Source organism: Talpa europaea, assembly GCF_964194135.1.
Source record: "Talpa europaea genome assembly, chromosome: 4".
Taxonomy (NCBI): Eukaryota; Metazoa; Chordata; class Mammalia; order Eulipotyphla; family Talpidae; genus Talpa; species Talpa europaea.
This window is the reverse complement of record NC_140070.1, coordinates 1,580,607-1,604,477: the sequence shown is the minus strand read 5'-3', so window position 1 is coordinate 1,604,477 and position 23,871 is coordinate 1,580,607. Positions and strand designations below refer to the sequence as shown.

The following is a 23,871-nucleotide window of genomic DNA, read 5'->3' as shown; positions in this document are numbered from 1 at the left end:
TGACAACTGGAAATTTTTCTGCCAGCAACACTCCACATTTTTTTTGGACTTTGACATTTTTTTTCTGAGCCTATGGAGTAAAACTGCAGTTACATAACATATTCTACGTGGCATAACTAAAAAAACTGTCTTTGTCTATATGTTGTATGTCTGTATGTCCTTGTGTCTGTCTTGGCCTAGAGAGGTTGAAAAATTGGTATACGTGGTGCCCATAGACGTTGAACAAAAAAAGAGTCTCCAGTTATGAGAAAAACAAAAAGTTATGGTTTGATTGTCAACATTGTGCTACTGAACTAAGCCGGTGCCTTCATAGAGACTGAATATTGTTGTTTCTGTTAATTTTCTGATATTTATGGCAAAGCTTCCCAGAAATCTAAATTCAAGTACAAATTTGGTAGCCTGTCATTTGACTGATGCAAGGAAATTTTGTGGAACATCAGCAGAGCTCCTGGGACACTCCACAAAGTTTCTCCCTTTCCTCCTGGGAAGGCATTAGATGAATTTGTTCTATTTGGCTTTTACCTAATGAAGTAAAACTGAAAGGGAAGCATTGTCACTTGGGAAAATGGTAAAACTTGGGTATGTACAAAATGTTAACAGTGGTTTTCTAAAATGTGTATAAAAAAAAACCTCTCGGTATCTGTTATGTATGTAAATTGCCATTGGTGATTGTCACCTTGTAATATTGTATAATTTAATTGTTTCATAGCTACAGAAATTGTTTCTGGAAATATAGGGAGAAAAGGTCTCAACAGATTCCTATTGATGGAACTGTTGAGAGTAAAAACTTTCCTACAAAGGACTGAATAGACCTGGAAATACACCTGACATTTACTAAGTGTTCTTTGACATAATACTGGTGATTTTTTATGCATTTTGTCTTGAATCCACAAAGTTTTGTTTTGTTTTGTTTTGAGTAACCAGGATCTGCAGCAAGGTTGCAATTTTTTTTCCAGCAAAGCTAACTTGTCACATTTTCTCTCCCCTTGATACCAACACGGCATACAAATAGTGGTGGTAATTTTGCTACTTATCTTAGAGTCTGTTTTTGCATAACTTACATAGGGATTTTGTCTGTTTTAACAAAAAATTGGACGTGAGTTTGATTGTGTGGCTTTGTGTGGAGTTCTTCCAAAAAGTTGAAAAAGAGCTGAACCAAGAAGAGGAGAACCTGTTTGCCTTGTTTGTAGGGTTCCAGAGACCTCCAAAGAAGGTGAGGAAGCTTGCCTCCATTGGCAGGACTGGACAACCCGGCCAACGAAAATGCCCTGGTACCCTCGAGAAGAGGAAAGCCCAGGTGGAGTCTGATGAGACCAACTTTATACCTGAAGCCTACATCGACTGGATGCCACCGGTTCACTCTGATCCTGTATGGAGTATTTCAACAAAGCCAGCTAAAAATTGCTGTTAGTTATTTCTGCCCTGTGATTTTATGCAAAAATAGGAAAAATGGTTTAAAAGTAGATTTAGTTTGCAAACTTTTGCTATGCTGTTAAAGTTTGGGATCAAGGTTGAGAGAATTCATTTTTGCATAAGTTGAACCATTTTAACATTCTTTCCCTGTGATTTTGATATATTTGCTATCTTGTTTTAGCCAATGCTCCAAATTTTTTCTTTTGGCTTGGATAATGGACTATTTTTAAGTAATGAAACTCATACTGGACATTCATGGACAATGCTGCTGACTAATTGTTGCTTCTCTTACACACATTGTAACCCTGAAAAAAGACTGTCTCCTAAGATTACACCATGAGATCTGTGCCACCATAGATATGGTGGAATAAAAATTAAAAGGGGGGATTGCAACAGGGTGGTCCCCAGGAAAGGGGGAGGTTCCCTGCCCCACCCAAGGGAGGGTGGAGCTGAGCAGGAAGAGGAGAAGCAGCAGAAGAGACGGAGGAAGGAAGCAGGATGGAGCCAGAAGGAGACCTGGAGGAGGTGCATGGAGCCTAGAGACACGTAAAGAAACTGCGCTTGTCTTTTGGTCGTGGACTGGGTGACACAGATGTGGGTGAGACCCGTGGGGAGGTGACCATGGCAGCTTTTATCTTGATGTTGATTTTGCTCTTTTCCTTCCGGGCTTGTCTGGTTGTTTCTGACCCTTTGCTGTGGGTCCCCACTGGAAGATGCTTTAGACTTGTGGCAGGCCTTGGGGCCTTGCTCTGGGCCAATCCAATTTGGATGGAGTTTTACCCACGAGGGGACGGGTCACTTTGGGTGCTTCATTTAGAAACTAGACTCTTTGCCTTACCTGTATTGTTTCCAAATTGTATTAAAGTTCCTTCCCATTAAAGTCTCCTATGTTTTGTGTTGATGCGGCGGATGGCAGAACCCATGTAGAATAGGCAGGTTTGCGGGGCTTGGGCTGCCCCTCTCCCTGTCCTATAACAGAACGACTATGCTCCCAGCCATCAGCAAAGGCAGGGGGAGGCAGGCGTGACCCGCTGGCGTGTCTTCTGCTTCCCTCTTTGGCCGCTTCCCGTGGTGTCAACACCACGGCGTGGCCGCCCAGCCTGCCTCATGGGGCCGAGGTGTCTGCGTGGGAGCGGGGCTGGGACAGAGAGGCGCTGTCCTCCCCCACCTGCCCGGAGGGGGCTGCTTGGAGAATGGCCAGTCCCCAGCCCCCGGCTGCCTGTCTGAGCCCAGCCCTTCTGCAGACCCCGCACGCCAGGTAAAGGCCGGGGGTGTTAAGGTCACATGTCTGAAGTCCCCACGTCCGCAGCGGGGAGCTCAGCCTCCATCTGTGCTGAGACAGGGATGTGTGTGTGGGGGGTGTGTGTGCGCGCGGGTGTGTGTGTGTGGTGTTTTCAAGGTCCCTCCACAATATTTACCGAGCGGACAACAGGGGTGACCACCTGGAAGATGCCCTGGGGTGGGCTCAGGGGTCAGGAAACAAATCAGGGCTGTGCCCCGTGCCCGGGGAGGGGCTGCTGGTGCCCTCCAGATGGCGCTTAGAGTGGGAGGCGGCCCCGTCCGGAGCGCAGCCGAGCGTGCCCATCACTAGACTCTCCCCACATTCAGCCACATTAAAGAAAAGGCGCGCAGCGGGCCGCTCCCACGGCCCAGCGCTGACATACCCACCTTGGGGCCTCGCCCTATGCCCCGCGGCTCCTCGAGAGGCCAGACGCCGTCCTGCGCACCTTCCCGCCAGCTGCCCGGCGCGTCCTGGCTCCTGGGTCGGCCCGGAGCACCTGAGACCAAGGGGAGAGCAGAGCAGTCAGACCCCAGGGCTGGAGGCCAGCAGCGAGCCGCACCAGAACCCCTGTGCACCGCGCCTCCAGGCGAATCGCATATGCTCCTGCCCTGTCTCTGTGCCGCTTTCCTTCCTCCCTCGACACCCCAAGCAGTGCCCCCTTCCAGGGCGGCAGCAGCTTGCATGACGAGGGTGGACAGCCCCGCCTGGCACCAATTCCCTGCCCCGCACTGTTCCAATGGCAGTGCCCAGGCGCGCAGTGACCAGAACCAGAGGCCAGGGCAGGGGACAAGCTCCATAGCAGACGAAGGAGCGATCTGGGCTCCGGGGCCTGAGTTTCTCTAGGAACCTGCTTCAGGGCAAAGCTTCATGGTAGATAACAGCCCCCACAAGCCTCCCCTTGGACCAGCGCCTCCCCGCAAAGCCCAGGAGGAACACGCCCTGTGTGGAGACCCAGGTAACCCGCAGTGACGTGTGGGGCCTCCAAGAGGCTCGCCCACCTCTACTGCCTCCCGGGGGCCCCTGGCCCACTCCCCGCTGTGCCGCCCACGCTGTCCCCCTGCACCGTAGCTGAGCGCGGGCAGCTTCTCTCGGGGTGACTTCCGTGACGTGCCTGTGCACTTGCGCACAGACAGAGGACTAGAGTTTTGAAGAAAACATTACTGGACAACGATTTCCAGAGCTGCTGCTGGTGCTGCTCTGCGGACGCATGTCATCTAAGCGCCCGAGCCGCTCCGGGCCGTCATGGCACAGCGGCCTGCGCGGCGGGAGCACGGCACGGGGACGTGAACGGAGACCAGCAGCCGGGACGTTTATCTCGACCGAGGCTGCAGCCGGGCATGCAGCGGGGCACAGGCTGCGTCCGGCCCGGGAGCCCCAGCCGCGGGCTCTGCCTGGCTGGTGGCGGGTTCCCAGGGGAGAGCCAGCCCCCCGAGACAGCGCCACCGGAGCCGCTGCCCACCAGCGAAGGGTGGGGCTGAGGGCCCAGAGGAAGCTAAAAGGAAACACAAAGAGGAGACAGAGACAGGCAAAGAAGCTGCGCTGGCTTCTCAGCCTCGGGCCTGCGCCCAGGACTCGGGGGCGGGAAGGAGACACTTGGAAGAGACGAGGTGAGACCCGTGGGGAGGCTGACCAGGGCAGCCTTTGTTTTGATTTTGCTTCTTTCCTCCCAGACTCGCCTGGCCCCTCTGCCCCTTCCTGCGAATCCCCCCAGGAGGCGCCTTAGACGTGTGGCAGCTTTTAGGCCCCAGTGGCCCTGCTTCGGGCCGCCCCAGTCTGGTGGTTGACCCACGAGGGACGGGTGACTGGGTGTTTCACTGGGAAGCCGCAGCCTTCTCCTCACTCGGCTGCCCGCTGCTCCTCTCCCGACTGCGGGTCTTGTGTACTAAGAGCTCAGTCTCGAGGGGCGGATGGCAGAACCTATTTAGAGCATGTGCTATTTGGGGTCCTGGGGTGACCGCAGTCTGCAACCATGAAGGGGCGTAGGCCATGACCTCCTCAGCCCCGTGGGGAAAGGCGGCTCGTCCGTGGCCCCGGCTGCTGTAAGCGCAAACGTGGTCTTTGTTTTCCCAGCGTTTGTTCAGATATGTGAAGATTTGTTCCTGCCCTTGACTAGAGAAACCGGCCTGGGCCTGGTGGGAACCGTGAATCTGTGCAGTCTGCTTCTAGTCATGACTTCAGACCAATTTTGTGGAAACTGGTCTGTGCGGCAGGCAGCAGTTTTGCTCTAAAGATGGCAGTTAGTTGAAACCACGTGGCCAGACCACATACGGCGCCTGCCTCTAAGGCCTGCTTCCAAGATGGGGCTTGGGTCCGCACGGCCACTGCCTTGAAGCTCACAAGTTTTTTTGATGATTTTTTCCTTTAGCGTTGGTCTCCTATTAAGGTTATGCTTTTGTTTGTTAGATAGCATCCTCTGTTAGCACAAGTTCAGTTCTGTGACTATGACCTTTTGTTCGGGATTCCGCTGGCTTAGAGGTTTAACAAGCGATTCCGAAGGTAGCGTGGGGTTCTGTAGTGACTCTGGGCTTTTGACCGTGACTATTCCCGATATGGGCCTCAGGGGATTCTGCAAGCTTACCTTGGAGCAAGGATGGCTTGGATTAGCAAATTTATGCGTGGGGGCTAAGGTGAAAGACTTTAATTTCTGGTAGCCTTAAAGGATTCTTGGAGATACGTGGGTTTCTGATAAGAATTATTAGACTGCTTCTATCTGGATTAAATTTGAAGGGGTTTGCTACTGAGAATTTTGTGTCTACACTGTTTTGGGGCATATTTGCCATATGCATTCTTGGATTTGTTTGAATGCTGGTGAAAGACAAGATTTTAAGACTCTTCTTCCTACTGAGGAAGCACCCTAGTGTTTTAGAAAGCACTCGCTTGATTAAAAGCCCTCTGGGTGCCAGAGAAGGCCGCGCAGAACCTCCCGGTTGGTGGGCAGCCTTGTGGTGGTTCTGCGTGGGTAACTACCAGGTTTTGATACCCACAGTGTCCCTCTCTAGTTTGGGGGACTTGATTTATACTTTGATTCTGATTTTGCTGTTTCAGCTTCGTTAAAGGAAACCCCAGGACTGCATGCTTTGGGGGTTAACAGAGGAGATGACTCCTTTTGAATTAATTTTATTTTGCTCTTTCAGCTCTGTACAGGATACCTCAGGACTGACTTCTAAAGCGAAGGCTTGAACACGGAAAGCCCTGACGTGATAAACGGCCACCGGCCTCATCTGTGATTGCTCTGGCTGAACTTTCCCTTCCTGTTTCCAAAGTCTTAGGCACGTAAGAGGACAACTTTCTGCCGGCAACACTCCAGTTTTTAGTTTGATTTTATTCCATGGAAAGAACGTAATCTTGATTTTTTTCCTGAGCCATGAATAAAATCACAGTTGTATAAGGTGTTCCCAGCGGGCTAATGAAAAAGGAGCCGTGTCATATAATGTGTCCTCCCTCTCGTATTTAATTGTATTGGCCTCTAGAGGACATAAAATTGGTATACATGGTACCCATAAAAATTCTGAGCAAAAATGTAATGGGAACCGGTGTAAGTATTTCCAGGAAGTATAATCTGGGATAATTTTTGGTTAAGGGGAACTAATTTGAAATTCAATGGGTTGCTTTGAAACATGTATGCAGTTATATGTACTTTTTGGGGTAATATTTACAGCAAAACTTCCCAGAAATCTAAACTGAAAGGAAAATTTGGTTGTTTTTCATTTGATTTGAGCAAATTTTGTGGAACCTCGGTAGAGCTCCTGAGATACTCCATCAAGTTTCTCCCTTTGCTCAAAGGAAAGACATGAAGAGAATTTTGCCTATTTGGGTTTTACCTAGTAAACTGAAACTGGAAGGGAAGCATTGCCTCTTGGGAAAAATGTTTAACTTGGATATATAATAAATACCAGCAGTCTACTAATACTAATACTGGTGGTCTAAAATGGGTATATAAACCTTTAATGCCTGCCATGCAAACTGTCAACTCTGACTGTTGTCCTGCAATATTGTTGGTTATTTCGATGCTTGGACATCTTCAAAAACTGTTTCTGAAGAAATAAAAAGGAGAGACCTCAGCTCATTCCAATTGATGGAACTTCTGAGAGAATTTCCTACAAAGGACTGAACGTATTGTTGGAGACCAACATGATTTTTGATACAGATTTTTTGTATTTTGTTTAGACTCAAAGAAAATTTTATTTTGGCTGTCCAGGGTGTGCGGCAATGATTCATTTCTGTAAACAGAACTTGCGTTTGCATTTTCTCTCTCCCTGACAACAACATGATATGAAAAAGTGGCATTAATTTTTATTATGCATAGCAATGGGTCTATTTTTGCATAATATCAATAGAGAATTTTATCTCTTTACACAAAAGAACCGGGAATGTTTTATTATATGGCTTTGATGGAAATTCTTCCAGAAGCTGAATGCAAACTGAGCCAAGAGGAGAACCTGCTGCTTTGCTATAGGTTCCACAGACCCTCCAATGAAGGTGGGGCACTCGCCTCCACTGGCAGGGTGAGGATGCCCCAGAGAGAAAGCCCTGGGGACCTTGAGAAGCGGAAACCCCAGCTGTGGAGTCTGGTAAGACTGTGGCCTTGACCCCGAAGCCTGCACAGACTGGCTGCTGAGAGCGTCCTGTAGTCCCATACGGGGTATTCCAACAAAGCCAACTACCATGGATTGTTGCTTGGTTATTTTACCCTGTGAGTTTATAAAAAAATTGGTGAAGTTGATTGGAAATAGATTTAGTTTGCAAACGTATTCTGCTCACTAGATAGGATTGGAATTAAGGTGGAGAGAAACTGATTTTAAACATGCTGAGCCAGTTATAAGATGTTTCTTGCCGGGATTTTCTAGTAGTCTGTTTGCTATTTGTTTGGCTAGTGCCTCCCCTGGAAGACTTTGCCACCCTGGACCTCCATGAACAATGCCCGGTGATTGATTATTGTTTCTCCTGAACACAGTGGAGCCTGGAAAAGACTGTCCAGGTAGATATGGGGGAAAATGAAAGGGCATCAATTTTAGCAGTGTCAGTCAAAAAAAGGGGAGGTTCCATGTTCCCTGGCCCACCCAGTGAAAGGTGGGGCTCACGCCCCAGAGGAAGGTAAGAAGGACCCCAGCCAGAGGACCAGGAGGAGGCACGCGGAGCGCGGAGACACGTCCTTCTGGGCCTTGGGCTGGACCAGGGACTGGGGGACGTGGAGACACTTGAATGAGATGTGGGTGAGACCCATGGGGAGGATGACAAAAATGCAAGCACCTATTTAGAGCGTGCATGTTTGGGGGTTCCTGGGGTGCCCCTTCAGCTTGCAAGCTGATAATTACAACAGTTAAAACACAGGTCTGGGATTTATATAAGAAGGCTGGTTGCAGGCGGGACAGCATGTCACTTCACTAACAACACGTCTCCGCACTTTCTAAACGCCCTCTGGAATGGCACAGGGTGACCCGGGTCTGGAAGGCACCCCTGCATCCGGACAGCGCCGGTCGGACAGGGTGCCCACCCCCGAGACCATGACGCCTGTGGGAAGGCCGCACACCTCCAGCCCCAGACGCCAGGTGACCGGGCAGCCCGGCCTACACCCGCTGCTCAAACCGGAGCCATGTGTGCGTGACCCAGAATCTGAGGAGAGTGAGAAAGTAAGCTTGAAAAAGCAGGCTATAAATTTCCAAAACAACTTCATCCATCTACTGTTTTATATTAACTTTAAAGTCAATATGATTTTAAAATAAATATTTTTGAAACATATATACGCCAGCTGGAACGTGCAATACAGTCTCTTGTTGAATTTTACAAATTTCTGAGAGCGAAGATGTGAAAAGTAATTTAAAACACACGCAATTCTCCCTGTGAGACAGTTTCTGGGGGCTCACACCGAAGGACAAGTCAGACAACGAAGCCGCGTTTCACCCGTTTGGAATGGAAAAGGAAAACCTGATCATGCGGGAATTGAACCTGCTCTTCAGGTAAAGCTGGTTAAAATTCAGTGTCTCCACCGCGGGCGCTGAGCCCAGCGGTTCGCGGGCAGCCCAGGCCCACCCCTGCGGCGGCCCTGGCCGGGCCACCGGCCACCGGCCACGGCGCGGCTCCGGCTCCGGCCGGGGGTCAGCGCTGGGCCCGGGCAGGCTCAGGGCACCGGGCAGGGGCCGCGAGGCCGGCATCACGCGCGTCTCCCCTGACAAGGCCGCTTCTAAAAAAGGGTTTATTTTGTAACTGAAATTGTCCAACGCGGCTTCATGAATAAATACCCAGAACCATTTCCCCGTGTGCCCCCGGGCGCCCTGGGGCGTGAGCCCCCCCTGGCCAGCCCCCCGGACGGGGCCCCGGCGGCGCAGCAGCCCCGGCTGGAGAGGCGCCCCCCGCCCCCCGCGCCCCCCGGGCCGGCCGGTCTCCCGCACCCCGCCCCGGGGGACACCGGGCGCCCCGCGGTTGGAGGCGGGAGGCAGGTGATCACGAAGGGCCGGCCAGGCGGGCAGGGCGGACGCGCCGACCCTCCTCTCACCGGGTCCTCGGAAAGGGGTTCACGTACTTCCAGGGGCGCCTCCGGGCGGGCTCTCCGGCTGCTCCTGCGGCTCCTGGGCGGGCGGGGCTCCCCGCGGGGCGATGGCTGCTCCCGCGTCCTCGGGGCTCCCCTGCGGGGCGGGGCCCTCCCGGGGCGGCGGCGGCGCCGGGCCGGTGGCTTCTGCGGGGCCGGGGGGCAAGGGGCTCCCCGCGCGGGCCCTGCCGATGCGCGAGAGGTCGCTGCGCCCCAGCACCAGCGCGCGCTCAAGCGGGGAGAGCCCGGGCGCGGGGGGCGCGGGGGGCGGCGGGGGCGCGGCGCGGCGCTCGCGCAGGTTGGCGGGCGAGAAGTAGTCGTCGAAGGCCGCGTCCGCGCCGCTGTCCGCGGGGAGCAGCCGCGACTCCTCGGGGGGCCGCCGGGCCCGGGGGCGGCACGGGGTGCTGGGGCCGCCCCGCCGGCGTCCTCGCGCCCGGCCTTGGTCACGTGGGGACCCCCGCGGCGCGGGCGGCCGGTGGGGGCGCGGGGACACCAGGGTGGGGACCCCGGGGGCGCCCGGCGCACTCGCGGCCCGGCCCGTGGCCCTGGCTGCTCCCCGGGGCTCCCCTTCCCGGCCTCCTCGCGAGGTTCCACAAAGCTCCTCAAAAGACGCGTGCAGGTCCCCGGTGAAGGAGTCATCTGGAAAAGATGAATAAGGGATCCCTGAGCAGACGGTTGTCACACGGCGACTCCGTGCCCAGCAAGTCACACCCGCGGCACAGCTCGGGGTGCGCACCCCCTCGCTTCGAGGGGCGCCCGGCCGCGCTCCGGGGCTGGCCGGGATGGGGTCCGCATGGCACACGCCGAGGAGATGCTCGCGGCCTTGCGCTCGGGACCCCACGTTGGGAAAGGCGCCGGCAGCTGCTCTCAGGCTGGGGGTGGGGGCGCCCCAGAGCCCCCACTGGAGGCCTCACCCTTACCTACACTCACTGCCCTGGGCCCCACTGGGTGTGGCTCTGGAGAGGCAGCGAAGCTGCAGCCTCTTTCCTCCCGGCCTGGCCCGGCCCCTGCGGAGCCCACCGCTGGGCCCTGAAAGCTCCACTCAGTGGTGACTGTGGTCACACAGCTGTTCCCACCGCGCCTCTCGCGGCCGGACACAGGACCCTGTGCAGTGGAGGCCCCGGCACTGGTGCCCGGTGGGGCGGGCTTGGCCGAGTGGACGGTGCGGGCCTCACACAGCTCCGGGGTGACAGGAGTTTGTGGCTAAGCACTCAGAACTCTGCCCGGAGGGGACCGCACCACCGGGCAGCTGGCGTCTCTATGGACACACAGGACACAGGTCAGCAGCTAAACAAGCTGAGACACTGCAGAGAGCTGGCAAGAAGGGCATGTGTCATTAAGAGCAAATTCTGAAGGTGGACCCAAGGTCCAGGCGCACCCCCCTCCAGCAGTGACCTGGCACCAGCTGGCTCTCTCAGCAGAGGGACCGGGCCGACTCCAGCACCCGAGTCACTGGGCCGGAGTGGGGTTCCCCGACACTGTGTCTGGAGCCCACAGGCGGAGCTCACCCGTGAGGTGGCGCCGGGCGAGTCCCCCGTCCGTCACGCAGGAAATAAGTGCATCAGCCGTCACTCAGAATGGAGATTTAGGTGAGTGAGTAAATCCTTTCGATGCACACCAGAAAGATGACAAGAACCCACAATGTGTGAAAAGGAGGCTCAGTCCAGGCTCCCTATGTCACCCGAGACACGTCACCGCCGTGGCCGTCATGCCGACACGAGGCAGCGTTGAGGAGCAAGTCAGGAGGGGGGCCCTGACCAGAGGGGGCTCGGCCCACACACCGGGGCTGGAATAACGGCTCCCACCTCGGGAGACACACACTGAACTCGGATTTAACGCTTGCCCACTCACCGTACTCATTAGGTAACCGGCGCGCACGGCCGCGGCTCCCACAGCTCAGGGTGCGCCGCGTGCGCCGCTCTTCCTTGCTCCTCTCACTGTGCGCGCTCGGAGACGCGTGTCAATTAGCACGCAGAAGGGAACGAGGATTTAAAGAAAACAAGTGATGGATTCTGTGCCAAGAAAGCAAAGCCCTGGGAGAAAACCCACAGGAACCAAGGAGGAGGCTTAACTCACGCAGTTTCTCAAGCTTTCATTTTATTACAACACCCATTTTTTAAATTACAACACCTAATTTCAAGCTTTAATTAAGAATTCCAGTTTTTAACTAGCTGTTCTCATGAGAAGCTCCAAATAAGAAAATCATAATATTCTTGAAGCTTAAATATATTACGGAAAAGTCATTTTACCTGAACACAAATCATCGTGTGAGGTGTTCACAGATGCTCCGCACGGAGAGCTGGCCTGGCCGTCACGGGACATCTCGGTCACTTGGGAAGCTGAGGACAGAATGGACACCTGTCATCAGCTACGCCGCCCTGCTGTTCCTGCCCAGACGAGCCGTCCGCTCACAAGCCACACACGCCAATGTGTCCCCGTGCGTCCCACCCCAGAGCTAATGCAAGCACCAGCACAGACCCTGAGTGGGGCTCACGCCTCTCCCAGCGAGGAGAATCTTGACACAGTGTCTGTCATGAGGCATCAAGACCCCAGTCGAGGGGCCTGGGCGACTGGCGTTGCCTGTGCGGGAGCTGGGAAGGGCACGAGCAGCCGCTGTCTGGGCTGTGCTTTTCCTTCGGGGAGGCTCCCGAGTGTGGGCAGCCGGAGCCGGAGAGGCTCTGCAGGGGGCTGCAGAAGGCTGCCGGCACAGGTGAAGGTGTGCGCATGAGCAGCTGCTAGTGCAGAGCGGGTCGAGGCCTGCACGCCTGGAGACAGCGCCAGGCCCAGGCCAGCCCTCGGCCAAGGCCTCTCGGGCCTGTGTCAGTGTGCCGAAGCAGCGAAACCCTAGGGGTTCCTCAGAAAACTCCTGGGACATCGGGGATGGCACAGGCCACGAGGCCCTGAGCGCTACCTTCAAGGCAGAGCACGCGACACACAAGAAAGAAGAGCAGGTCTCACATGCACAGGTGTTTTTTAAGGAGATTTAAAAGGGCTGTCTCCTGAGAAAACGTAAGCAAACAATTACAAAATGAGAATAAACCAAGAGAATAAACCAAGAGGCATAATTTGCCATTGCTGGATCTGACGCTGTGCCGGTGCAGGTAACTGGCAGAACACCGGCCTGGAGTGAAGTATAAAGCAAGCTGTCCACCGGCACCCACGTGACTGTGCTGAACACGCCTGAGGTGGAAGGAGAAATCAAGAGAAAAAACAAAAAGACCCTGAGACACAACAAAGAAAAGGCAGCTTGCGAAAAGCCACGATGCTGGGGAGTCCGTGCTTCCAGGAGGATGCGGCCCCCGCGATAAGCCTCCCTCACAAACAAGAAAAATCTCAAAGAACTTAACTTTGCACCTCGAGGAGCTATAAAAAGAACAAACGTTACCCAACGATAATAGAAGGCCAGAAGCGATAAAGATCAGACAGAAATAAGTGAAATGAGACTAAAGAGACAATAGAAAAGATGAAGGAAAAAAACATCAACTAGTTAAGACCAGGTTCTTTGAAAAAACAAACCACGTCCACGAGCCTTTAGCTGGACACAGCAAGAGCGGACGGTGCGCAAACAAATGCAGCCAGAGGGACAAGAGATGGCCCCGCAGCTGACCCGGCAGGACCCAGGGCCTGAGAGGACGGTGCGGACAGGACAGGGCAAGAGCTGGACAAGGAGAGGCAGCAGTGAACCCTGACTGAGTTGTCAAGAAACAGACAATCAAGGCCGATTACCAGGGAATGTGGTTACTTCAGCAATTTTAAAATCTCAAGATGGGAGAACACCACACACCAAGACAGGCTGTGAACCCCTAATGAAGCTGAGGTTTCTGGCGAGGACACCACGCCCGCCGTGAAGCAGCCTGTGCAGGAACAGGCGGCGGGCCGCGTCTCCAGGCGCCGATGAGGCCTCCCAGCGCCTCCTGCCCCTGGCCGGGAGCACTTACAGGTAGGGGAGAGGTTTTCCCGCCTGTCCTTCATCTCCTGCAGCCGCTTCTCCATCACAAGGTGGTGGCCGCCGCCCGCAGCCCCCGAGGGGCTGTACATCAAGGAGCCATTAGATTCAAATAAAAGAACCTCATCTGAAAGGAAATAGTTGAGTTGAAGCCCCCCAAATGCCCGTCTACTCCCACATGATCCCGTGAGAGCCCCCTCCCCCGCCGTGGCCCGGCACGGCCCTCCCCGCAGCAACCCGGCACAGCCAGCTGGGGACGGCCACCGCAGACACGGCACTGAACACACATCTGCCCATTCAGCCAGCCCCCACCCAAGCCCTCCGCACCCAAGGGCTCAGCATCTCCATTGGAGGACGAGACCGAGACACACAGGTCAAGTGACCCTTGCCTGGGTCACAAACGTGCCAGCAGGTGGAGGCAGAGCAGGAGCTGGCACCCCCTGGAGGGTCCAGCACAGGCCGCCCTGCTCCCTGGCTTCCCTCCTCTGCTGGAGGTGGGCCAGGCAGCAAGGAGTCCAATCCTGCAGAGGGAGAGGAGCCGCCCGGCTCCGCTAATTTACTCCTGTCCCTCGGGTCCCTGTATATTTTAGTCACTTTTCTCTAACGGCCTCTCCTCGTTCAACCTCCTGCTGGGGTTCTGCCCTTCACGTGGATCTTTATTTCCTCGTGGAGGCTCCGTGTCATGAAAGCTTGTTTGAACGTACTGAGAGTGCCTGGGGGGTGGGGAGGGGTTTGTCTCTGCTGGGGGGTTATGAGGGTTCCAGAAACTTCTAACCCTGCTCTGCCCTAGCAGACGCACCTGAACTCGGGGTGGGGGTGGAGGAGGACTGTGGACTGAGTCCTGTGTGGCACACGCGGTGCGCCGTCCTGGAGCCCAGACCTTGTGCCTGTGCATGAGACCCTCAGGGCCCTGCCCCAGCCCAGCGCAGATCAGGGACCACTTGGGCTACGCTCCTTGGCCACGGGTAGGGTGATACTCTCATGCGGCACTGCTCACAACACGGAGACGCCCTTCAGCTGAATCTTTAACAACTAGTTTTTAAAAGGCAGTTTCTACTAACAAAGTCGGCATAGAAAGAAAGCCTCCGGTCTGATCCCGCCAGACCTGCTCAAACGCTCCGTCACCGGCGCAGGAAGAGCCGTCCAGGAAGGATGAAGCGTGTGGTCTGGCTGTGTGGCTCAGGCTGGGGGCCAGGTCAGCCTGGACATGGGTTCCAGCCTGCCTGTGCCGGGGGCGGGGCTGTCCTTCCACCCTGGGTGCACATTCCCCGCATAGCTGGGAAGATGTGGGACCGTGGTTGTGGGGTCACCAAGGGGTGCAGCGGGGTCCCCTCAGGCCGATGCTGGTTGCAGCAGAGCGCACAGGGCAGTGATGAGGGCGGGGCAGGGTCCTGGTGGGCTCCGTGTCGGGCAGAAGGTGTCAGGAGGCGCCACGTGGTGGGAGCAGCTCACAGACCAGAGGGTGCGCGTGGGAGGAGGGTGGGCCGGCTCACACCCACTGGAAACACTGAGAACCGAAGGCCCCAGGTCCCCGTGTTCTGGGGCATCTCCCCAAACCAATAAAAATACACACATCTATGTCCCCTACCGTTTGCCTGCTGTGGGCACCCGAACAAGACAGTGTCTGGCACAAAGGCACTGTCACCGAGAACGTGAGGAAGAAACAGGGCTCTATGCCAACAGCGCTGATCAGCAAACCCCCTCTTTCCACACCATTCCTGGGAGAAAAGCTACACCACACGAGGGAGGCTGGAGGCTGGGGCGCAGCGGGCCTGCCCAGGTCCCCAGGGGTCAGCAGGACATCCAGAGGCGAGCAGGGCCGCGGGCGTTTAGCTTACCTAGACTCGTTTTCTGTCTCCGCAGCTCTTTAGCCATCTTCTCAAATTTCTTTTGCAGTCTTTTGTCATTTTCGGGAGTTTTCGGGATAAAGTCTTTGGGCTGCATGCATTTCCGCTGTGCGGGAAGGACGGAGAGAGTGAGCAGGCCCGCCTGGAAGGGCCCTCCCTCAGGTCTGACAGCTGCGCCCGGATACCCTGCTGCTCGCACAGGGGCTGCCGGCCCGCGTGTACCTGGTGGGGGTCATTTCTCCTCGTGCAGTTGTGAAAATACACGGGCAGAATAAACACTGAAGAAAAGGCCCCAGGTCCCCACATTTCCTGAGGCCTTTCGGGATCCCAGTGTTCTCAGACCCCACGCAGGTCTGTGAGCAACACGTCTCTCACCCCAGCGTCCAGCTGCTCTTACGTTCCCTCCCTGTGCCCCCAACTCACGCTGTGTAATAAGACACAAACGCAGTTTTTATAACCACCAGGGTATTTCGCCTTGCCTTAAGCCAGTCAGTCCATGCAGCCAGCTAAAGACCAAAAACTGCAACAACACAAAATAGGGGAACTTCAAACTAGCGCGGGCCCCGGTCGGGAGGGAAACAGGCCTCTGGTGCACACCTGTGGCCGCCCCTCCAGCCACCTGCACACTGAGCCGCCGCCAGCTGCCAGCCTGGGCGCTTCACAGGGGCGAGAGGGGTGTCTTCTGTCTGGGCCTCTCCAGGTTTTGGGGGGAAGCTGCCAACCCTACTACGTTCAACCCCGACCTCTTCTCTGTCTCAGAGAGCCCGTATGTAGCAGGCCTAAGCGGGGCTCCGATCCAATGTGCTTCTCCCTCACTCCTTATCAGCAGGATGTTCCTAGGTGCCAGAGCCTGACTTCCCACAGGAGGCCCTGTCAGCACGCGGCTGACTCGGGACGCTCCCGGGGCACGACAGCACCCACAGACAGCCGTGTGGGCAGTGCCTGGGGCGGGGGTCCACAGGCAGCACCATGCTGGGACAGAGCCGCTGTGCGGGCGCCCCAAGCACACCTACCTGTTCCTCACCAGTGGGGGCTCCGTCTGGGGCCACAGTGGGAACAAGGCCGAGGGCCAGCAGAAGGAAAGGCGCCCCCTAGAGTCCTGGCCTGAGGGGTGTGGGTAGGCCTGGCCCTCCAGGGAAGGGCCTTGGTGTCTGGGCAGGTGACTCCCACACTTGGCTCTTTCTCTTCACCCTGACTTTTGCAATCTCCCGGCTAACAGAACAGAGGCCTTTCCTACGGCCACAGCTGTGGGCTGTGCGGTCACAGGGAGCCTGGATGCTGGCCGGGCTCCGGCAAGCTCAAAGGCATCAGGCGAGGACCTTGACATGGCCGGCAGCAAAACCGAGATAGCTCCTGAGCGTCTTTCTAGGAGTTTCCTTTCCGAGCGTTTGAAAGGCTCAGGCTCACCTCGTGCCGTCCGCGCCCAAAGGCACTCACCTTCCTCCTGACCAGGCCAGGCAGGTGCTTGCTGGTGTCGGCGGCGGGGAACAGCGCCTCGTCCACGTGGGCACCCTCAGTGCGGCACCTGCATGGGGGAGGGGATGGTGAGCATGTGTGTGTGTGTGTGTGTGTGTGTGTGTAAAAGACACACATTCAGTCTGCACATGTGCCGGAACCCACACAGGCCTCTGAACAGACGAGCCTCTTCAACAAGTGGTTTACGTCTAAATCCCAAGTCTGCGTGATGTCGCCTGTCCCAAGTCGCTCTATGTGGTGGCAGGAGCACGCTCAGCTGGCGGGAAATAACGTTTCCGTGACAACCTGCAACTTGCCAGTGTCAGAGTCGGGGCACAAAGGGGTCACGTGCACCGTTAGGGGTAAACTCGTTAAAGCAAATAAACTGGAGCTAGGACGGCCCGGGGGCAATGGAGGCTGGAGAGCCATCTTCCCTCCCAATCGAACTGAATGCGAACCTCCTTGTGTGCTTCTGTCCGTCCCCAGGTAACCCGGGGCCCCTGCCCCTCTCCCTCACAGTCGCCCCAGGCCCGCCCTCTCCCCACCCACCCCTCCTCTCTGTCAACCCCTGGCCCCAGCAGCCAGCCGGGCGGGGAGGAGCCCGGCACGCAGGGCCCTGCAGGGTAGCGAGTGGCACCTGCACCCTGGGTCCTCATCGCTGTCCCCGCCAGCAGAGCAGGTGCCGGCCAAGCGCTCACCTCCACGCCACAAGCCTCGGAGGCACCTCTGTGCCCGGGGGCAGGCGTGGGGCAGCTGCTCTGCAGGGCTGAGAGGGCAGCTGCCACCCACCCCCAGGGCCTGACCTGCCAGGGTGCGGCCTGGGTCTGCAGGGGGGACCCGGGAACCCTCCTGCCGCAACCCCCAATGCAGCCACCTCCCGGGGCCATGGGGCCAGGGGCTCAGGGATCTACAGGCGGCCAGGGAGGCCGGCTGCAGCCGCTTCTCCAGAAATGTGACCTGCGGCATCATCGCCCCACCTAGTGGCGGGAAAGGAAAGTGTTTCCAGCCAGGCTGAAAGGCAGAGCCCAGGGGCGAGGCCCACTTCCCTCGGGGTGCAGGGGCCGCCCAGGGGCGCTGTCCAGAGGAAGCCTGCGAAGAAACACAGCTCAGGCACCACTGGAGCCTGCTCGGGGCCATGTCCTGGACCCCGTCCTGAAGGCCCCCAGCAGGCTCCCTAGGGAGGAGGGGACACGGGCCTCAGTCCTGACAGAGCGGGGCCCACACTTCCACACTTCCACACGCGTAGGGAAAAGGTGAAGATCCACGCTCCAAACGCTCAGTGGTAGGTCCCCCAGCTCGGGGGTGGGGGGGGTGGGGGTGGTGGAAGACAAGCTGGAGGTGGGTCAGGGCCGGGCTTTTCACTTTGAGAATACACACACGTTTAAACAGAAACACACTGAACGCAAAAGAAGGCTGATGTTTTCAAAACAGCAAAGGGAAAACTAAAAAAACTAAAACAGCCTGACTGCCTGTGTGTAATTAAAACCTCGCTGCGTTACAACCAGCAACTACGAGCAAGGCCGTGTGCTACAGATGTGCTTCAGGTCACCGGAACAGGACCTCCGGAGGCCACCTTTGGTCAGAGTCACCAACACTGGAAGTGGCGTGGGCTCCTTGAGAAGCAGGGGCTGAGTTGGGGGGGCGGGACAGAGAAGGGGACAGCCCAGCAGATGAGCGCGAGCAGCCGGGCTCCCGGGAGCAGGCTAGAGCGAGACTCCCCCAGGGCCCGCCCAGGCCCCGCGGGCACTCAGGCGCCCACAGCTGCCCACTGCTGCCCACACATCCCCAGGCCTAGCAGGGCCGTTCGTCAGCAGCCTCCCCTCCACGCCCCTCCCACCTCTGCTGGGAGCGCCAGCCGCTGCGGGAGTCTCCTCTGCCTTCTCTAGGCTGGCTCTCCAGGCTTCTGCGAAACCTCCCGGGGCAGGGCTGTCAGGACAGACATTATGGGCACCCACTGAGAGGCAGGGACATGTTAGCCCCAGAGTGGAAACACAACATAAAACCAGTCAAACGTGGGAGTGGTAGCGGGAGAGCCGCGAATGCTCGAGTGGGAAGGCAGGCAGCGGGGCGGATGGACGGGTGGACAGGTGAGTGGAACAAATGAATCGAGTTCGCACGGCACAAAAGGACCTGGGGCCGAGAGACGTCCCTAAGGGCAGAGAGCCCGCCTGGCAGTGACCCCTGCATGTGCTGGCCACGGAGTGAAGGGCCGGGCAGGAGGCGGGCGGGGTCAGGTGGGGCAGAGGGCTGGAGGCTTGGCCCCAGAACACCAGCCAGCCGAGCGCGGCCAGGCCAGAGCCCAGGAGGTGAAAGAAGGGAGACAGACGGGCTGGACAGACGGACATGGACCACGCAGCAGCGTCAGGCTTGGCGGGAGCGTGTGTGCAGGCGTGTGCTGGTGCGGGCGTGTGTGTGGGCGCAGGCGTGTGCTGGTGCGGGCCTGTGGGGGGGCAGGGTATGCGGCTAAGTGTGTGCATGGGCATGTGCTGGTGCGGGCGTGGTGTGTACACAGGCGTGTGCATACGGTGTGTGCTGGTGCAGGCGTGTGTATGAGGCGTGTGCTGGTCGAGCGTGTGTGTGGGGCTGTGTCCAGTGAAGCATTAGCAGTGGGCACTGAGGTCTGGATAATGTAAGGTTCATGCATCATTAATACTGATGTCCTCTCTTACAAAAAGAGGCCCAAGAAGGAGCTCTTCACGCTGGGGCTCCACCAGACTGGACACCTAGCACAGGGTCAGCCTCTCCAAAGTGCCCCGAGACCAATCAGTCCGGGGTCTCCTGACCAGCAGAAGGTAGCTTGACCTGAAACCACCTTTTCTTTTATCAATAACCCTGCCCCACACTTTTTGTCTAAAAATATACTCCACTTTGGCTAAGCCCTTGACTACAACGGATGCCACCCAGCTCACGAACCAGTTAATCCCAAAATTTGTGGATTTGGGTTTTTAATAAAGACTTCAAATCAATAATCTTATCTACCTGAAGAATTAAAGAGCAAACTGAACCCAAAGTAAGCAAAGGAAGAAAACAATGAAGATTAAAATGCAAATAAATAGGAAAGAAAAGCCAATGAAACCAAAAATTGGTTCTTTCAAAAGATCAATGAAATTGATAAGCCTTTAGCTAGACTGATCCAGACCAAAAAAAAAAAAAAAAAATTATTAAAATCAGGAATGACTGCGGTGGTGTATGGAAATAAACAGGGTAATGAATTACTACGGATAAAGTTATGTCAACAAATTGATAACCCAGATGAAATGGGACAGATACTTCTAGAAAGGCACAAACCACTTAAATTTACTGAAGAAAATAAAAAATCTGTGACAGACCTATAACAAGATCATTGATCAAAAAAATCTTTCCACAAAGATAGTCTGACGTGACTTCACTAGTTAGTTCCACCAAATGCTAAAAGAGGAATTAACACCATTTCTTACAAACCTCAGAACACAGACGCACACACCTAACTTACTCTGTGATGCCGGCACTGCCTTGGTATCAAAATGAGAGAAAGTCATCACAACCAAACTGCAGACCAACGCGCCTCACGAGCACACGGACGCCACAGGAGCCAGCCGGGGTGAAGCAGCAGCAGCGCACGGCCCCACCGAGCTCGAGGCTGCTCGCCACAGGATGTGGGCCTGACCACCCCGCTAGGAGAATGAAAGACAAGGCCACACGAGCATCTCGACAGACGCAGAAGCAGCCTCCGCCGAATCCAGCACCATTTGGTGATAAAACCAATTAACCACCGACAAAAGACAACAAACAAACAAACTAGGGGTGGAAGGAAATTTCTCACCTGGACCAAAGGCCTCTACAGCTACCACCAGACTTAGCAGCGTCCACTCGTCCACCTGACCGCTCTTCCAGACCCTGCGTCCAGGGCTCATGTCCCCCACCTGCCTTTCCGCCACCGACTGCTGGAGGGGCCCCGCCCGCCTGAAAGCTCCCACCCGCCCCTGGAGGCCGCCTCTCGCCGCCCCCATCCCACACTACCCTCTCATCACTCCAGAGCGGGGCTGACAATCACCTGCCGACTGCGCCTCACAGCCCAGCTCTCCCGAACCCCACACGCACAGACCCCACAGCTTGACCTCTCACCCGTGTGCCAAAAGCACGCCCCAGACTCAGCGCGTCCAAGAGATGACCCCCCCCCCGCAGGGCTTTGTCCCCAAATCTGGTCCTTCTGAACCCTTCCCATCTCAGCAAACTCCCAGCCTGCATCACCCCTCCCCTGCCACGCGCCCCCGTCCCGGCCCTGGTTACTTGCTGTGGCAGCCGGGACGGAAGCGCAGCACCCTCCTCGCTAGGCCTCCCCAGCACAGCCCCAGCAACCCCTCGGCAGGCCGCAGTGTGGTCACTGCCCTGTGGGTGGGTGAGAATGATGTTCTGACCCATTCCCGCTGCAGAGAGGGGCCTGAGCGTGTGCCAGGCCCCGCCCTGGGAGAGCAGCGCAGAGGGGGTGCACAAACCCCCGCCCCTGAGCCAGGCAGGCCTCCGACGCTTCAGCAGCACTGGACAGCGGGGGGACTTACTTCTCGACCCAGAGCACCGAGACCAGCTTCGCGCCCGTCCTCCGCGCCCGCTCCCAGGTGCTGGGGTACCCGTCCTTGAACACAACGTGAGTGACGTGTTTGTTCAGAGTTTTTGAAACCTGTAGACAAAATGCAGAGGAAGAAAAGTAAATTATTACTAGCTGCACAGTTTCGCAGGCACGGCTGGTGAAAAAGGGGACTGTCCATTCAAAATGAAAGTGCCCAACCCCTCCCCCATCACTCAGTGCTCCGGCGGTCAGGGACACCCTTCAAGGGCCTGCACCCCTGAATCCTACCACTTTGTAAACCAACAGTCCCTCACCACGAAGAAAAAGAAACTACAAAACGCATCACACACATTCTCTCTGTGCTCACTGCCCTGGCGGGGGCCCGCAAAGGGACAGGGACAGGGGAGGGAGCCCCGTGACTGAGACTTCAAGCAAAGCTTTCCCCGCCAAAGACACACACGACAGAACTCGCGGGCAAACCGCGAAGAGGACGCGCCCATAATTAAAATGAAAATACTTACGTGGTGCCTTTGGAAGGTAAAAATTAACATTCATCTGCTATCTTCAGGAGATAATGTACTTGTGCCACAATATCTACAATAGCCATTTTTTATTTTTAGTTTTTAAAGATTTATTTTTATACAAGAATTGGGGTACAGGCCAGAGATCCTCTCACCAGAGGATTCACCAGAGACAGAGCGGGGAGCAGAACAGGCAGACTGACGAAATCCACTGCTGAGGGGAGCAGCGGGCGCGACAGGAGCGGTCTGCCGGGCCATGCGGGTTTCTCCCAGGCTGGCCGGGTTCGACCCTGTACCGCAGAGGTGCGGGCGGCGTCACAGCGCTGCGCTCACCCCGCTGGGTCACCTCACGGGGAGGCCCCCTGCGGGGTTTTAAACGCCCACCCGCCCTCTGGCTTGTTGTCCTGGCCTCTGTCCGGCCCTGGCCCGCTGCCTTCACCTTCCCTGAACCTGTTTCTTTCCAACCCCCCGGGTCACGGTCCACACCCGTGGGCACCCGGGCCTCGCAGGACACTGTCTCCAGACTGACCACCTCTGCTTCCGAATACGTACCCCGCACGTCTCGGGCATTTTTTATACACCCAAACGCGCCACCTTCCTCGTAAAAACCTGTCCTCGCTGGGGCTAACACGCCGGAGAGAAGCCAAGAAGCCGCGGGCAGATCCTGTCTTGCCACGGGGCGCTCCTCGCCCACCACCGAAGACCCACTGTTCCCTGATGGCGACTCACCGAGGGCGCCACACCTGGGTCTTCCGGCCCTGCCACCTGCCCTCTGCCTCACCCCGGGGGCGCCCCGACAGTGCCCTCGCCCCCCACGGCGGCCTGGCGCGCCCCCTTACCTTCGCCCCCATGTCCACGAGCTGGTCTGCAAACGTCTTGGAGTAGTTCTCCGCGCCGGTGGCCGACCACACCTCCACGTAGGCCACCACACCTGCGGGCAGGGCTGGCATGAGGGGGCCGCGCCCGCGCAGGAGGGCAGGTGTCCTCCTGCGGGGTTGGCTCCCCAAGTGTGGGGATCCTTCTACTAGAGGCCTCGCGGGCGGCGGCGGCGCGACGGGGCCCCCAAGATCTCCGGGACCCGCTGCTCCGGGCCCCCCCCCCAGCCCCCCGAGGCGCCCGCGAGGAGCCCACACTGGCCGCGACCGCCAGGCTGCCCGGCCCCAGCCCGGCCAGGAGGGCGCCGCTGTGCCCCGGGCTCTCCCGGCCCCCGTCCGCCCCCCACTTGAAAAAGTGAAAGCCCCCCCAGTCATCCCCGGCTCGCGGGCGCCGCGGGGCCAGCGGGGTCTGCGGGTGACCCCCGAGGGGCTCGCCCCGAGCATCTCTGGGGCAAAGCGGGGGTGGGGGGGGGCGGCCCCGCGGGGGCCCGGAGGGTTGGGGGGCGCGCGGGGGCGCACCTGAGGGCAGTGGCGGAGCCGCGGCCCTTCCCCGCCTCGGTGTCCACGCCGCCCGCCCGGCCCCCGCCCTGGCCCGGCCCGGGGGCCGACCTCGCCCGGGGTCCTCGGGGCCACCCCACAGCCCCGCCTCGGTTTCCCGCCGTCACCCCGCGGAGCGCCCCGGGCGCGGGCGCGGCGTCGCCCCGACTTCCAGCGCCCCAGGAGCCCGGCTCGAGGTCCCCGCGCCCGCCCCCCCCCCCCCCAGCGGAGGGCACCGGCTCCTCACCCGGCAGGACCGGGGCCCCGGGAGCTGCCGGGGCCGCCATGAGGCGCCCAGTCCCGGGGCCGCGCTGGAGCGCACTGGGCATGCGCACACGGAAGCGCCGCTCCCACCCGGCGTGGCCCGGTCCGGGTTTTCCAGGCAGCCCGGGGGAAGAAACCCGCCTTGACCCCGCCCCCGCGGAACGCGGGGAACCAGGCCGGCGCCGGTCAAATCCCCGCCCACCGCGCTCTCGCCTGCCGCGCCTCACCTGCACGCACCTGCACGCACCTGCACGCACCCGCACGCACCCGCACGCACCCGCACGCACCTGCGAGCGCGCGACTCCCCGGGTGAGTGCGCTCGGAGACCCTGGTGAAAGGTCCATGCGGGGGGCCGGAAAGCAGGAGCCAACCCGGAAGCCCACCTGGGGGGCAGGAGTGCGGACACCTGCCGGGGGACTCAGACAGTGAGCCTCCCCCTCCCCCCACGAGTCTCGTCTCAGACAAAGAACCTCTACCTGCCCTACGAACTTTTCCCGCCCTGCGAGCCCAACTACCCACCTGAGCCCTCCTCGCCCTGTGAACCCCGCTTCCCCCGACACCCCGACAGCGCGCGGCCCCCCTGGGCGCGAGGTCCGCCCGGGGCCGTGAACTCTCCCTCCCTTTGAGGACTGCAGCCTGGCTCTCCCTGTCTTCGCCGC

At 57.8% G+C, this 23,871-nt stretch overlaps 1 protein-coding gene across 1 annotated transcript in view; it reads right to left on the bottom strand.

Moving 5' to 3' along the window:
- The window catches only part of MCPH1 (microcephalin 1), a gene marked incomplete at both ends in the record, with an annotated part of 104,355 nt that extends 81,120 nt beyond the window's left edge, over positions 1-23,235 (bottom strand). The window contains 8 exons of the mRNA XM_084232119.1: positions 3,082-3,191; positions 9,216-9,860; positions 13,160-13,294; positions 15,006-15,120; positions 16,452-16,539; positions 21,008-21,126; positions 22,376-22,467; positions 23,196-23,235. Coding sequence (XP_084088245.1) covers positions 3,082-3,191; positions 9,216-9,860; positions 13,160-13,294; positions 15,006-15,120; positions 16,452-16,539; positions 21,008-21,126; positions 22,376-22,467; positions 23,196-23,235 — 1,344 coding nt within the window. The remainder of the gene's footprint in view (positions 1-3,081; positions 3,192-9,215; positions 9,861-13,159; positions 13,295-15,005; positions 15,121-16,451; positions 16,540-21,007; positions 21,127-22,375; positions 22,468-23,195) is intronic.
- Positions 23,236-23,871: the final 636 nt, after the last annotated feature.